This window comes from Pseudochaenichthys georgianus, chromosome 9, assembly GCF_902827115.2.
Source record: "Pseudochaenichthys georgianus chromosome 9, fPseGeo1.2, whole genome shotgun sequence".
Lineage (NCBI taxonomy): Eukaryota > Metazoa > Chordata > Actinopteri > Perciformes > Channichthyidae > Pseudochaenichthys > Pseudochaenichthys georgianus.
Genome location: NC_047511.1, coordinates 29,945,358 through 29,960,726, shown reverse-complemented (window position 1 = coordinate 29,960,726; position 15,369 = coordinate 29,945,358). Strand labels below are relative to the sequence as shown.

The following is a 15,369-nucleotide window of genomic DNA, read 5'->3' as shown; positions in this document are numbered from 1 at the left end:
AAAGTAATTATCTGCTGGGTGTAACTATTACAATGGCTGGACAGCTGATGATTTGTTAGAACATCCCAACCTATTGCTTTGGAGAAGTATTGAAGTTCGTTACGGAAGCAACATCGGAAATATCAGTAGCAAGATGTACCTTAAATACATATTCTTAAAAGGAAAATAAAGTTCAATTAATTAATTTTACAATATATATTTTATAATTGATATTTGACAAAGCTGGACATGACGATCTAACTTCCAATTTATATTTATTTATCACATTTCAAATTATAATACATACACATTCCAGTATCTTTGTTAGAGCATGTCATTGAACTACATTAAAAAAGCGTTGCAGAGACTCTGAGGCTCGTCATCAACACAACTTCTTTAAGACGAGCAAACCGTTTCTTGCTTCCATCACTCTGGAAGGGAAGACTGGCCACTCTTCTCTGCTGAGCACGGGAAGCACATTATGTGAGCCTTAAATGTCTCCATGGATATCTCATGTGGGACCGCACCCTCCAGAGAATACTCAGAATCTCCACCTGGACACACAGTAAAAAGTGATGATGTATTTCATCTGTTTTTTGAGTTCTTAGTATTGCCTGCTTGTTAGTGAGGTTTTGCATTTACATACTCTTAGATGTATTTTTGTCATGCCCAGAATGTTGTCTTCCTCTGGCTTCTAGTGCCTTTTCTTCTCCTTTTTCTTTGTCTTTATTGAGGCCTAAAAGTGTAGTGAAACACTCTGCCATCTCTTCCTCTGTCATGTGTTCTCCTGTCAAAGATAATATATGATAATGAATTTGCATGTAGAAACTGGAAGAAGAGCAATGTGACAGTATTCTGACTGGAAAGACTGTAGCATACCTTGAGCCTGTAGGAGTTCCAGCAGTTCCTGTCTCTGCAGAACAGGCCGTCCTCTCTTATCAGGGTCTCCAAGGATATGAAAAGCTTGAGCAAGCTCATGGTTAGAGATGCCCAATGCTGGCCGGTGGTTGACATACAGCTTAATTACCTCCTCCAGGTCAATGTCAGTCACATATTTTCCTGTTTCTGCATACTTGCTGAACTTGACCTCGTTATGCATATTTTCTATCTGTAGAAATAGAATGAGCAATTTGTTACCACATTTGAGTTATTTGTAAATCATTTCTCTTGTAATGAATCTATACTGTCAGATAGAATCACATGCGCCTTTGAAACATGTTGCTTCATTTTCACACATTGTACCTCTTGCTCAGTTGGGAAATAGGCCAAAGCTCTCATGAGAGAGGGAACCTCTGACAGGGGGATTTTGGTTGACAACTGCCATTCCTTCGTTGAGTCATTGCCTTGATGACGGAGTTGGCAGTAATAGAAAAGGTCCTCCATCTCCTAAAGACAGAACAATCTCATAAAACTGAGAATCTTTGGATAATACCATGAATGCAAGTATAAGCTATTATCTTGATAGTGTGGCATTTTATAATCCAAATATATCATATACAGAATGTGTGAATATGGGCAATGCTCCCCTATATAAAATACAACATTTTATAGTAAATGTTACAGGTGTGTTAAATATTGTGCAACTAAAGAATCCACTGTCCAAAATAGTAACTCACCCACCTTTTCCACTTGTTTAGTGTATTACATTTCTGTGACAATTAAGATCATACTAACATACTGATAAAGAGTAAAACTCTTACAAATGGTAAACAGGAAAATGCAAGAACATATTATAATATTGGAAAAAATACATGTGCAAGCTTTCTTAATGTAACAGAGCTTTAAATAACAGAATAAAAGATGAGTGTTAACCATAAGGGAACTTACAAATGTTGACCCCAAAAACTGACCAACAAACCAAGTTCTTAATCAAAATCGAAATGCAAATGATGCATTTTAACCTTGATGACACTACACCTTAACGAACAGAGCACATGCTTCTTCTTTTAAGTAAATGAAAGAGAAATATGTGGCAATTTTAGGTAACAAGGAACTCTTTCAACGGACCCTGTAGAACTTTCCGTCTCTGCCTCCCTCTAAAAGAGCATAAAAGGGCAACATGTTCTTTCCTCCCAAGGCAGCTGCACCCTCCAATGCACTGCAGACACAATAAGAGAGACAGTTAAGAACAGAAAACTTGGCCACACTGCAACAATGTATTTCCTTCTATTATCTGGTTGGTACTATTTGACTTTACTTGAAGCTTATCTCCCAGGACAGGACAGTGCTGTCAGATCCTCCTGCAGTGAAAACAAACTGGCCATCGTAGGAGCAGGCTAAAGTGGACACCCCTGTCGGGTGGCATACCACAGCATTGGACTTGTAGGGGTTCCCGTCCAGAGGCAAAATCTGGAGACCAACCTGGGAATATTACACAGTTTTAGTGGCATTATCTTTATTATGAGTAACAGTATTTTCTTACGTGAAAAAACCCACTTTCATCTACATCCTTTCTTATATCCAACTGACCTATCTCACACTAAACCAAATACTGTGACAAGAAGCAACAGAGAAAATAATGAATGAGAAATTAAAAGAGAAAAGCCTTGCACACTGAGCTGCTGGCAAGGTGATCATGTAAAAAAAGAAGTGTTTGTTCTTGTGACTTCCCACAACCTGTACAAATATAATTACATTATTTGTAATAAGACTAAAAAGATCAACAACTTTTCTTAAAAGGCTTGTAATTGTTTATAAAACGCAAACATTTAAGAGAAATACTTTACACATCTGACGCACAAACCTTAATTTTTGATCACAAACAAAATAAAATAAGCATTAACTTACTAGAAAATACAAGACACAGATTCCAGCACTGACCTTGTCCTCTGTGATGTATGCCATGTAAAATGAGTTAGTGTCAGGGTCTTTAGACAGAGGAAGGACCATGGATTTCTTAATGGGCGAGCCATACGTTGGGCCAAGGAGAGTCTTTCTGTTTTAGTGAAAAATGTTGTAATGTATATAACATACAATACAATATAAAGTATTTGTAAAGACATTTTGAGAAATACAAATACATCTGATTTCTATATATCTCACAGACCTGCACATCTTGGTGGTGCTGTTGAAAAGCTTAATCTTGTATTGGTCTGAGGAAACAAGTAGAAACTGCTCTGCAGTGAGGGGTGGATACCAAGTCATGCCAGTTGGCACTTCACTTTGCTCAATGCGCTCCGAGCTTAGGATGAGAAGTTCATTCACGTCACTTTTTTGTAGGTCATACTCCACCTATTATTCACAAAGATGTGTGTGGCATTAAACACACAACTCTTAACTAGTCCACAGTGATGCAACTTTGACAAAGGGGACTAACCAGTCTGCGGTCCATTCCCAGAGAGAGCAGTCTGGGTTGAGTGCTGTCCAGGTGAACTCCAAAAAGAAGGTCTTTAATGGGCTTGTAGTGGGAGTAGTATCTGCCCAAATATGTCCAATGAGGCTTAGAGCCTTTACTAGTCTGCAAGCGAAACACCGTCACTGCTTTCCCATCATCCTAAGAGAGAACATGGAAGTAAAACATGTCAAACATGAAATCATAAGAAGATAAGGATGAAAATATACTATTGCAGTATACATTATCAAAGCCTTAAACCTATTGTATTTCGTTGCTCACCGCAGTAGCAAGATACTTGGAGTCTGAGGAGAAAGTGATGTGATGGATGCTGTCTTTACTGTAATGGAAACACTCCGCGGGATCACTTTTTAAAGTCCTGGAATTCAATATGTGAACGGCTCCACTGCCAAAGCCAACTGCCAGGTATATCCCTGTTCAGAGACAAGGAAGAAGAAGAAGAAGAAGAAGAAGAAGAAGAAGAAGAAGAAGAAGAAGAAGAAGAAGAAGAAGAAGAAGAAGAAGAAGAAGAAGAAGAAGAAGAAGAAGAAGAAGAAGAAGAAGAAGAAGAAGAAGAAGAAGAAGAAGAAGAAGAAGAAGAAGAAGAAGAAGAAGAAGAAGACATACTTTATTTATCTCCAACAAGGAAATCTTTTTTTCTCCCTCCGTTTGTTTACACACAGGACACACAGGCTTGTTATACATGCACAAACAGAAGCATATGCAGGATAGGAGAGGTGTCAGAGTTAGCCGGCACCCAGAGCTTTTGGGGTTCAGTGCCTTGCTCAAGGGCACCTCGGCAGCGCCCAGGAGGTGAACCGGCACCTCTCCAGCTACCAGTCCACACTCCGGATTATTTTGGCCTGATCGGGATGTGAACCGGAGACCATTTGGTTCCCAGGCTAAGTCCGACTGAGCCACTGCCGCCCAACAAGGCTGGTGTTTACATAGCAAAACACAATGGAAAATTCCTGCAGCTACTGGCTGGTAATATGCAACATGTGTTTGTTACAAAGAGAGTCAGTAGCAAGTTGGCTAACCTTGAGGGTCAAAAGTGACACACTGAATCTTCTTCTCTATCTCAAAGACCCTGCTGCAGAGGATCACTTTGGTGTCAGAGTCCCACACTTTTAAAACACCCTTATGGTTGCCAATGGCCACGGTTGGCTGCTCGGGGTGGCAGGCCACTGCATGTATAGGACCACATTCTTTGTGTAGCAGGCTGTCGAGCCTGCCATTCTGTGTATTTACATGTACCACTGTGGAACTGACTGTGGACACAACAAAGTTCCTGCAGAAAAAGAGAGGTTATAATGGATTCAGATACACATAACATCAAGACTGAAGACATAATAGATTGTGTTTCCTCTACCTGATGATCAAAGGTTTCGCCTCCACAGTGCAGTCCTCCAGGTATCCCTCTGTACACTCTTTGGAAAAGGAAATGGAAACAATAGCATCCAGGTGGAATTTAGTGTACGAAGTGAGAATCAGGAATTCTTCATCGTAAAAGTTGATGTGGCCTTGAGTGTCACCCGTCACGAAACATCTGTGATATCACAAGACAAACAAACAAAGAGACATTAAAGACAAAATACATGACACTTTTCTAAAACATTATGAATATTATGTTCTGGCTACCTGTCAGTTACAGTGAGAGCAGTGATCGGGTGCGCCTGAATGGGAATCAGCTTGACTGTGTGGAGGCTTTGGTTTGCAGCTAAGTCTTCCTCCAAATCCCACACCACAATGCTGCCTGCTGCAGTCGCTGTTATGATTTCAGGCTTGCTCCAGTGGAACACAGACTGGCTCAGTGACCCAGCCATGAAGGTTGTCTGAGAAGTGTCAGAAGAAGACAGAAAGTATCAGATCCATGGAAAGCTGCATCATCAGACTGCAATGTTGAACAATGATGTATATTTATCAAAAAATGATTTGCATTAAAAGTCAGAAACATCTCCGATAATTTGATGGCAGCCTTTAAGAGATTTTGATTATCATGTCACCTTTTTAGCCTTCAGTGCAACGTATTGAAGAGCCCCAGGTGTCTGAAAAAGACCAGATGATTATCGCAATAAACATACCACATAACAGCTGGATTAACTGTTTAAATTAAAAAAGAACAAGTAAAAGCAAGACTTACCCTGCTGTAAAACAACACATGGCTGTCACTGCTGCTGAGCAACTGAGTGCTATCATTTGGATTAAAAATGATGTAATCCTAAAAAACAATCCAACATTTAAACATTTGATCTGCTGAATGCAATATATCTAAGATAAGGTGGCATTCAACTGTTGGAAGAAGTTACCTGGAAACCATGTTTAGGATCGAGTTCAGTAAACCACAAAGGCTTCATGTTGGTCATGTCTGTTTCATTTGTCCAATCCCAAATATACACACACTGTAAAAAGAAATGTCAAATGGTTAATAGATTGTCACTAGATGGTGGTGTTTGGTGGAGTCATACTATGGAGCTTCATTTAAGAAGGTCAATAGTCCTGGCTGTCATTTCCTTTCATCATAAATGAAGACCAGAAGGTGATACTTTGTATAACAACAGATATTATTATGTGTCTCCATTTTTTTTTATGGATTGTGTAATTTACAATCTATATTTAATAACACTGTTAACTTTATTTGCTCAACTGCTGTGATACTCACTTGAACTTCCTCAGCCCCAAGGGTTACCAGATGCTTCGTGTCTCTTGTAAACGCCATTGCCATGACATCACTCTTAAGGTGGCATTCAAACAATGTATGTACAGGAATGCTGAAACATTTATCATTAATGTGGTTACCATTTAGAGCAAAGGTTAATACATAAAAAGCCTTTATAGAACAAAAAGCTACCCAGAGTAGGAGTCCCATATGATCACTGTGCTTTTTGGACCCCGGTCTGCTGTTGCAATCCAGCGTCTGTCTTCACTCACACACATAGTTGAGATGGGATGGCAGTGACCCTGAAAGAATTGAGTATTATACAGAAGGTTATTTTAATCAACACTGCAACCTGCATGATACTTGTGAAAAGATTGCTGTAGCAGTGAAAATATTCAGATCCTTAGGTAAATATAAATACCCCACTACACAAATAAATCCTTTACAATAAGATTCCTACATTGAAAATGCAATTTAAGTAAAATAATGTAGTATTTATCAGGTGAAAACTCAAATTAAATGCATTATGTATTATATCATTGGGTTTTTATTATGCATACTATAATTTGAAAGCAGGATTTTACTGATGTAATGTAGCAATTAATGAATATTATGTTATTATTGATTAATCTTGTTAAATTCTGAAAATAGTGAGAATGTTTGCAATAATCTTAATTTGTAAATTAACTAGTAAACAAAGCTCAATAATTGTATTTGGGTTCAAATTAGACTAGAATCTTCTCTACAATACAAACATTTCAGTAGACTCTGAGCTGCATTGGAGTAGATCTGGATTGTGGCATTATGAGAAAAGACTCAAGTAAAGAATAAGTACTTGTAATGTGTACTTCAGTGCAGTATCTGAGTAAATGCTTACTACTTAAATACACCGCCACTGTCTGGAGATGTTTACCTAGATAACTTAATCTAAAGGACGCTGTCTCGTCTCATTTTCATAAGATATTCCATTAAATTGTAAACTGTTTATTATTTTTTACTTGAAGTATGTGCTGGGAGTTGGAGGTGTGATTGTAGAGGACCCCGACATGAGCTCCAGCATAGAAGACCACCAGCTGGCCGTGGTCTTGCAGACAGAAGGCAGGCAAAGCAGGATTCATCCCAAATACCCATTCTAGGGACTGAATGAGGAGCAAAAGCAATTGTTACTACAAGTGCAGAGGGTAAACATAAAAAAAAAACTTATTTTAGTAGAAATATAGGTCACCTATATTCGACAGGATATGCTTACCAATGCATGAGTTCCATTATGAGTAATCTTCTTTGGGAACAGTGTGTCTCTGGTTGCAGTGTAGACCTGAGACTGCCTCTTGATCTCGGCATCTGTTTCTTCTCTTCTCAATTCTAAACTCTCCGTGAATTCTTCCTTAGCCTCAGCACCTGACATGATGATTAACCTCTCACTTGTTGAAGGTTATTTTCTCTTTTTAAACAACTTTAGAGAACGTCTGCCATTGTCCTGTCCTCGAAGTCTCTTTTTGTGATACGAAACATACTATTCGAAATGTAAACAGAAAACACATTACCAGGTCCGCTCTTGAACAACTGCCTCATTCGTGTCGAACGCATACACTTTTTATTTGGGTTTAGCTGGTAAATTTGATTAAAAAAGCCCACAATCTCTATAATTTTGCTAGCTCCTGCGAAGCGTTTCGTTGCCTGGTTACCGTAGCGAGGTTGGGGAATGAAGGAATTGTTTCCTGCTATTCCTTTCAAGTTAAAAGCGCGAGCATTTTATAATAAAAATAAATAATATCAGACTTCAACATTTGGCTTTAGTTTGCTTTACTCAAGTGAGTGAGAGAGAGTTTTAAAAGTGCAGGCCTTGTCTGTTTTATTTCAATGTATTTATCACAGAATCATTAGCTTTCAATAATGATGGTTCTCTTTTTAAAACAACAAAATAGTGATGCATTTTTGGTTGAATGGACAGATAAAATACATTATTGAAAAAAATGTCATCAAAACGTCATCAAAACAGACACTAAAATGACAATGAATGCAGTAGTTAAGCACTTCTAAATGTTTTAATTTAATAATGTAGAGTTACAAACCGCAAACACTTAAACAAATAATTGTAATTTTTTTTTCAGTTTTTGTCATTTTTTATAACTACCGTTATGCTAGATACGATATTATAATAAAACTTCTGGTTAAAACATTTAAATATAAAACTTGGGTGACATGGGTGTAGTTACGCATTGCGACCACTAGAGTGTAATGTAGACACGGGACTGTTACTTTTTTTTTATAAAAACAATGTTATTCTAGTGAATTTATTTATTAATTATTATTTGTATTTGATGTCATTGTATTCATTTATTTATTAATCATTTGTACTGATGCTTTTCAATGCTCTGGGGACAACCCCAGAAGTAAAAGTCAAGGCAGGCAAAAGCAAATAAAGATTTCTGGTACAGATTTTCAAAACAAAATACGTATGTTTCAATTAGAGAGAAATCAGGTTATAGCGATTACGGAACGTGTTTTTACTCTATATCTATAGTTTTGGTTGAAGGATACGTGATGCTGACTTGATGTTCGTGTTTTGGAGGTAAAAAAATCGTGTTTACTTAGGGAACAGGTACAATTTGTTGCGATACCTTTGCTTTGAAAGGACGCTGCCTGGTCGATTACAGCTTGCAACTTGACTTTTTATTTCCCTCAATACTATCCGGTTGCACAGGTTTGAAATCAGCTGATTTTGTCTGCGTTTCTAATTAGTTCACCGTGAAGTTTACCTACCTTTGTTTAATTCTTATTTAACAACATCTCATCGACCAAGTGCTGAAGATTATGGTGTTCATGTCATACTTATGATGAGTTTGTGACAGTTAAGAAACCAGAAAGGCGACACTGCGATCAGGAAGCGGCTAACTTAGTTATGATGTCACCAGCTGACAGGTGAGGAGGCATATCAATAACTGGACCTTACCATTACACTTATTTGCTTTTTACCTGCGACACAAGTTAAATTAGATTGTACATTTAACTACAATAGTTGTCAGCTTTAGCCAATCGGCGTTAGCTAACAGCCATTGGTTCTTATCGCAAATCCCCTCAGCTGACAGGCAGCTTTTTACTGTTAGCTAACAACTTAGCCAACACTCATGAACACAGTTTTGTATAGGAAATGTAAGCCTGAGTTTCAGCTTCTTTTCTTACTAGACTGCTGACGCTTTCATGTAGTATTAATCATTTGAAAACGTTTAGGAAAGGACTATTATGGACTTGCATGAAATAATTAGAAAGAGTAAATAAAAGCAACAGGAGTGAAAAGATACAAAAACGTACTTTCAATTAAACTTTGCATGTTTAGGTAAAAACATTGATACATTATTGGATAGTATTTCCTTAAAATGTATCTTCCTTAAATCAATATGTTTTGCCTGAGCACAAATCTTAATTTTTTTTTCAATTACTGGATAACACACTATTTGGTTATTTTCAGTAGGCCTACTTAGCAACATATTAAATGTTAACGTATTTATATACGCACAACTAGTGCTGCGTACCGGTACGCCGAACCGGTACTGGACTTGTAAAAAGTTTCGGTTCAAGTCCGGTTAAAACCGGAACGTCAGGAACCGGTACTTGGACTCGCAAAAAAACTAGCACTTACGTATATTCTGGTGTCTGTGGTTATTTAAACATTCCCTGATAAACGTTATTCAGCGTCAATAAATGAGTGCTAATCCCAGTGTGCTCAGTGTACAACATCACATGTCATTTCACCTTCGATTTACGGTTTGAAAACGTAGAATTTCGCCACATGCTAAGCTAACCGGAAGTGAAGAATTTTCAGAATAAAAGTTTTAAGTTAATAGTGTGAACTTCCGGATTTTCAGAATAAAACTGATTTAAATTAAATAGTGTATTTAATTCAAAATTACGCCATATCAACATTGATTTTAATTTCTAACAGTATGTATGTACATCACTATGTATGTAGTATGTACTGTATAATGTACACATGTAGAGTTGTAGAAAATACATGGTGCAGAAAGTACAGTACACTCTGACTGTACAGTCACTACAGTGTATACTGTATAGTAGGTGTGTAACAGTGTGATGCGTATAGTCTACTCTACACTCTACCTTTCAGCAACGTTTTAGGGATTTAGGCTCAGTCAGCTCAGGGACTGTTTGGTTACTTTAGTTTGGTAAATGAAATTTGTAGTAGTTCACTGGAGTTGCTGTCATAAGTCATTTGTAGACTAAGTGGAAAAAAGTGTTTTTTTACATTTGTACTTTGTAGAGAAATGTAGACACAAGTTGGAAGGGAGCACAATAAACCTGATGAGTTTGAATTTGAGTTGATTATGAGTTAATTTCAATTGATAATTAGCTCACAATAAGTTCACTTTAGTTACTCACACAACTTGACACGAGCCATGGGTTCAGGTCCGGACTTATAAGTCCGGACCTGAACCTGAACCTCTGGACTTGAGTCCGGACCTGAACCTGAATGTGAGTCCAGGTACGCAGCACTACGCACAACACAATGTTAGTTGTCAAGTGCTTTTGGTTGTTGTTTTCTGCTGTTTATAAAAGAAGCTGTAGTTTTTATTGAAGCAGAATATCTACATTTTTAAACCAGTTCAAGCTAAAAATACAAAATGTCATCCCTTTATGACACAATGTAGTGTAGTGTTCCTCGGTTTTAAGGGCTGAATTGCAGCATTGTGTGTCCTAAAAGGCTGTCTAGATGAACAAGTAAGATGCCTGAGGTGATGTGCCAAGTTGAATTCAACTTTAAATATGAATGATTTGTCCAATAGGTGGAAGTAGTATATGAAAGAGCTCCACAATGTCGACAGATAAGCAAAGGGGAATCCACGTTTCTCAGGAGGAGCTGCTCTGCAAGAATTCCTGTGGGTATTATGGAAACCCTGTGTGGCAAGGCTTCTGCTCCAAGTGCTGGAGAGAGAAAGCACGTATAGCTGGAGCTTCTAGGCAAGACACAAGGTAAATAGAAATATTATTCATATATATATATATTTTAAACAGTCATTCTGACTCAAAGGAGCCTTTTAGATCTTGATATATTTGCCAGCAGTCATGTAAGTCACATCTGAAAAGCAACACGTGAAAGAAACGTCATAGTTACGACCTTAATGACTATTGAAGAAAACAGTTTCACATATTAATTACACATTTATGGGAAAATTCAATACCATACCTAGTAAAGTTCTGACTTTATAAAGTGCATTGTAGTACCAACTGGATTTGTAAGGGTAACTAGTATGTCATAATGATATAATTGCTGGAACATAAAATAAGTAACGTTGGGAACATAAGTGCTTTTGGTTTGAACGGTCTACAGATTTGAGGTCTTATGTTGTCATTCTTTGTAGGCCGAGCAATGATGGAACTCCTCTCACCTTCTCCAAATTTGAGGAGAAGAAAAGCACTGAGAAAGGACGTCGTATTAACACAATGAGGAGACTCTTTTGGGGCAGCCCATCCCCTCCTAAACTTCAAGGTACTTCTGTTTGCTTTGTGTCCTCTGATTCATTCTCTGCAAAACAGTATCTGCAAGCTACTCACAACCAATTTAAGAGACCTAGTAACAAAGGTAGAATATAAAAGTGTAACCAATGTGTAGTTTCGACTGCACACTGCTGCATATATATGTCTTATTATCCTAAAAATGAATTCAGTCAAAGTAAAAACGTACCTTGATTTTTATCTGCGCCATAAACCAGCACATTTAACATTACTGCTTCATGAGCCATAGACCATATATTCACAGCAGATGGCAGGTGTAGCAAAGGATTCTGAAGGTATCTGCGGTGAATTTTGTCCGCTTGTTCGCTTGGTGATTCACTTTTTTATATTCTTTGAAAAAAAATTACATTTCTGTTTGTAGCACTTAAAGGGGGTGACATATTTGAATCCAATGAAGTAGCACTTAAGATTGGTTTGCTTATTGAAAGCTAATGTGCTTGAAAGATTCAGGCGGTTTTTGGTCTCTTCATGGTTGATTACTGTAAATCGCTTTGGATAAAAGCTTCAGCTAAATTAAATGTCATTTGATTTTACCAAAAGCAGTGACTGGGCCGGAAGTCTTTCAAAAATCTGACGCCATTTCAAATATGATATTAAGTTTAAACACGTGTTTATTTATTTATCTAACAAGAACATACACCTCTTATCCCTCTAGAGTCTTCTGAAAGCCATGCTAATGTGCTAAAAGCTTACCAGAGCCTCGGGGCCGGGGACTTCACCGGTTTCCTGAAGATACTAAAGAGCCCTTCCTCACAGCGCTTGCAATCCCGATGTACAGCCTTCCTCAACACAATGGAAGCTTATCATGTAAGTAGCTGTTTAAACGTTTGACAATACACTTATTTTAACCTTTCTTTGAATGGCCAGAGCTGTTCTGATAAGTGGCTTCTCATCATCTTTACAGGATCTGCCGGTACAGAAGCAGTCAGATCTCGTGCAGGATTTCTACCAATCCTTTGCTGAATATTTTAACAGTGAGTCAGATTAATTCAGTATTTCTTGTCCTGTTTATTCTGAAATCAAAAACATTTGAATGACTTATACATTTTAATAATATAACTGTATATGTTTATTTTAATTTCAGGTTTTCCTGAGGCTCAGGTAACTGAAATAATGGAGCATGTGGAGAAGCTAATAATGACCCGGTTGCACAAATGGGTTTTCTGCCATGACAGCTGTGATGATGAACAGAAGGACCTGGCTCTCCAGAGAAGGATACGGTAACCCTTATATACCAATCACCTCTGTTGATTTATCAAAACCTCTTACCTACAACCCTGTTTAGACCATAATGTCTTTACTTTGCAGCTCTTTAAACTGGATCACTCCTCAGATGCTGAGCGTACCCTTCCCTGATAAAAAGATTGAAGTCACAGGCGATCCCTTCCTGCCTGCTATAACAGGTGATCACAAGGACTCTTTCGTAACTTTGGGAAATATGTTTATTATCTTTCTGGAGGATAGTTAGCTGAGAAGATCAATATAACAAGCACATCAGATCTGAGAGAAGGGTAGGGAAGAGCGAAACAGGACGAACTGACTATGTTCCTTTTCTTAGATTAAGTGTATTTGTATTGATCTCCATGTACCTCTTGAGCGGAAGTATATTTCCAAACAATAATTCCGTAAATGTGGTTGGGAAAAGCCCTTTTTTTAAGCTCATTGGAGAAAGTAGTAAGTTTCCCATATACTGTTAGCATCACTGGAAGGTCTGAAGTGCTAGTCTTTGATATTTCGTTCTGCCCTCTTTTTTCTTAACAGCCATAATTGAAATGGATGCCAAACGAGCGCCTCAGGACAAACTTGCATGTGTGTCCAAATGCAGTCAGCATGTCTTTGAAGCGCTCTCCACCTCGAACAGTGAGCCCGCTAATGCTGATGACTTCCTGTCAGGCTTGGTTTATGTGGTGCTGAAGGCCAATCCACCCCGCCTACACTCGAACATGCAATATGTGATTCGCTTTGGTCTTCCTCACAGTCTGATGGCGGGAGAGAGTGGATACTATTTCACTAACTTGGTAAGTTTATTGCAAAGTGACTCATCTGGTGACCACGACAGGATGCTGTGGAGTGAGGTCAGTTATGCTCACATCTTTGCTTTTTGTCCCCTGTCTTAGTCATGTGCAGTGGCCTTCATCGAAAAGCTGGATGGACCGGCTCTCAACCTCAGTCAGGAGGAGTTTGAGGGCTACATGCTGCGTCAGCGTGCTCCTTCTGCAGGAAAGAGGCAGCGGGTTGTCAGTGACACACAACATCTGTTAGAAGAGCTTCAAGGCAGACAGGAGAAGCTCGACCAAGGGATGGATTCTCTTAGTGTGCAGCTACAGAGTTGGGTCCATGCTGTTAATTCACAACTGGATGAGGCCACAGCTCAGTTTGCTCTGGTACAGACGGAGGTCACCGCTAAGACTGAGTCCTCACAGGTTTTATCATCCTCATCTCATGATGCATTACTGCAAGGTGACGATAAAGACGAGTCTGTGCTGAAGCTTATGGATCAACATGCAGGTCCACAAGATACAGACTGTTAGTTGTATTAAAAAAAACACCTAATCTGGTACTAAGCTCTTTTTAATCAGCATTACTAACGAAACAAATAGATTTATATTTTACACATTCCAACTATAGAAAGCCGGGATTTGGAAGCCAGTTGAACATGAAGGAAAGCTTTTTGAAGGGAACCTTTTGCATTTGGTATCACGGGGCACACAGAGGTTTTTAATAGCATTGATTAAAAAAAATTGCACTTGGATCCTGTTTCAGGATGAAGGACATTCAAAATGCATTCCAATTTGTATTAAAAGATATGATCAGAATGAAGCACTCAGGGTACACAATACTTGGAGCTGTCAGCTAATACTTCAAGATTGCGTATATAATATTCACTTTTCTATTTACGTGTACACCAGTGTGCCTCTATGTAAACCGCTGTGAAATGAAAATAAAAATGCTACAGAGGAAATGTGAGATGCCAGATGTAGACTACTACGTCAGAAGGTGTATTTAGTTATACAATGATTTTTTCAGAGCTGTGGATCTGTTCTCAACATGCTGCCTTGAAGAATAGCAACACATTTTGCCATCTGCATTAGTGTGCTAAATGTTTCCGTTGTTTACAACTTCTTTCTGAAGTAATTATAGTGTAAATGTTATGAGGAATTATGTATCCAATATTATATTAAAGGTTACTTATATATAAATGATGTGTTTTGTGAAAAAAATAAATCGACGGACAACTCTTAAAAATGAAGACATTAAGAGTACAGCTTTATTAAAGGGTGTTGCTTCAAACACAAGTAAAGCATTTAAACACCAGGTTAAATCCAGTTCTTAAATAATGACTATAAAAGTAAATGTGTCTGTTTGGTTATTTATTTGAGAGGGGTGCTTTGAAGTGGGAAGTTTAACAGGTATTCTTTTGACTTTATTTTTTATGTTGGTGATATAAAAAAATAAATAATAAAAACGTAGTTCACCTAATGGTAACATACCTGCTCTTCAACGGTTTGAATAATAATCCTATGTTTATAATCACTTGACTATAATCAATTTCATGTATTTTATGCTATTAATGAGCTAAATACATACTTTGAACATACTGTATAATTATGCACTTTACTGTGAATATCTGAGGGTTAGTAAAGTAAACATGAATATAAGAAATCAGATTTGTTTTTGTAAATGACCTGGTAGAAAGAGAAATACCAGTCAAATTATCCTTATTTTAGCCCTAATTTATCAGAAATGTTGCATATCACATGTAAATAATAACAAAAAGGGCATTAAATGCAAAATAATATGTACTGCCTATTATGCCTACCCTTTTAACATAGCATATTCCAATAGACAACTTACTTTTATAAAAATGTAA

The 15,369-nt window shown here is 37.8% G+C and overlaps 2 protein-coding genes across 2 annotated transcripts; one reads left to right on the top strand and one right to left on the bottom strand.

The window, feature by feature from the left end:
* Window positions 1-241: 241 nt before the first annotated feature.
* cfap251 (cilia and flagella associated protein 251) lies at window positions 242-7,695 on the bottom strand. Its single transcript, XM_034090291.2, has 20 exons — window positions 7,219-7,695; window positions 6,968-7,108; window positions 6,162-6,271; window positions 5,973-6,081; window positions 5,620-5,712; window positions 5,454-5,531; window positions 5,317-5,358; window positions 4,952-5,145; window positions 4,683-4,859; window positions 4,351-4,601; window positions 3,593-3,744; window positions 3,296-3,472; window positions 3,026-3,210; window positions 2,800-2,914; window positions 2,177-2,340; window positions 1,987-2,077; window positions 1,222-1,365; window positions 859-1,087; window positions 626-766; window positions 242-533 (listed from the first exon to the last, which is right to left on the bottom strand). The coding sequence occupies exons 1-20, from the start codon at window positions 7,372-7,374 to the stop codon at window positions 406-408; spliced, it is 2,877 nt and encodes a 958-aa protein (XP_033946182.1). The 5' UTR covers window positions 7,375-7,695; the 3' UTR covers window positions 242-405.
* Window positions 7,696-8,629: 934 nt separating this feature from the next.
* LOC117452961 (rab5 GDP/GTP exchange factor-like) lies at window positions 8,630-14,748 on the top strand. Its single transcript, XM_034091788.2, has 9 exons — window positions 8,630-8,891; window positions 10,769-10,955; window positions 11,345-11,472; window positions 12,154-12,305; window positions 12,403-12,472; window positions 12,583-12,718; window positions 12,807-12,901; window positions 13,260-13,516; window positions 13,616-14,748. The coding sequence occupies exons 2-9, from the start codon at window positions 10,798-10,800 to the stop codon at window positions 14,027-14,029; spliced, it is 1,410 nt and encodes a 469-aa protein (XP_033947679.1). The 5' UTR covers window positions 8,630-8,891; window positions 10,769-10,797; the 3' UTR covers window positions 14,030-14,748.
* The last annotated feature ends 621 nt before the right edge of the window (window positions 14,749-15,369 follow it).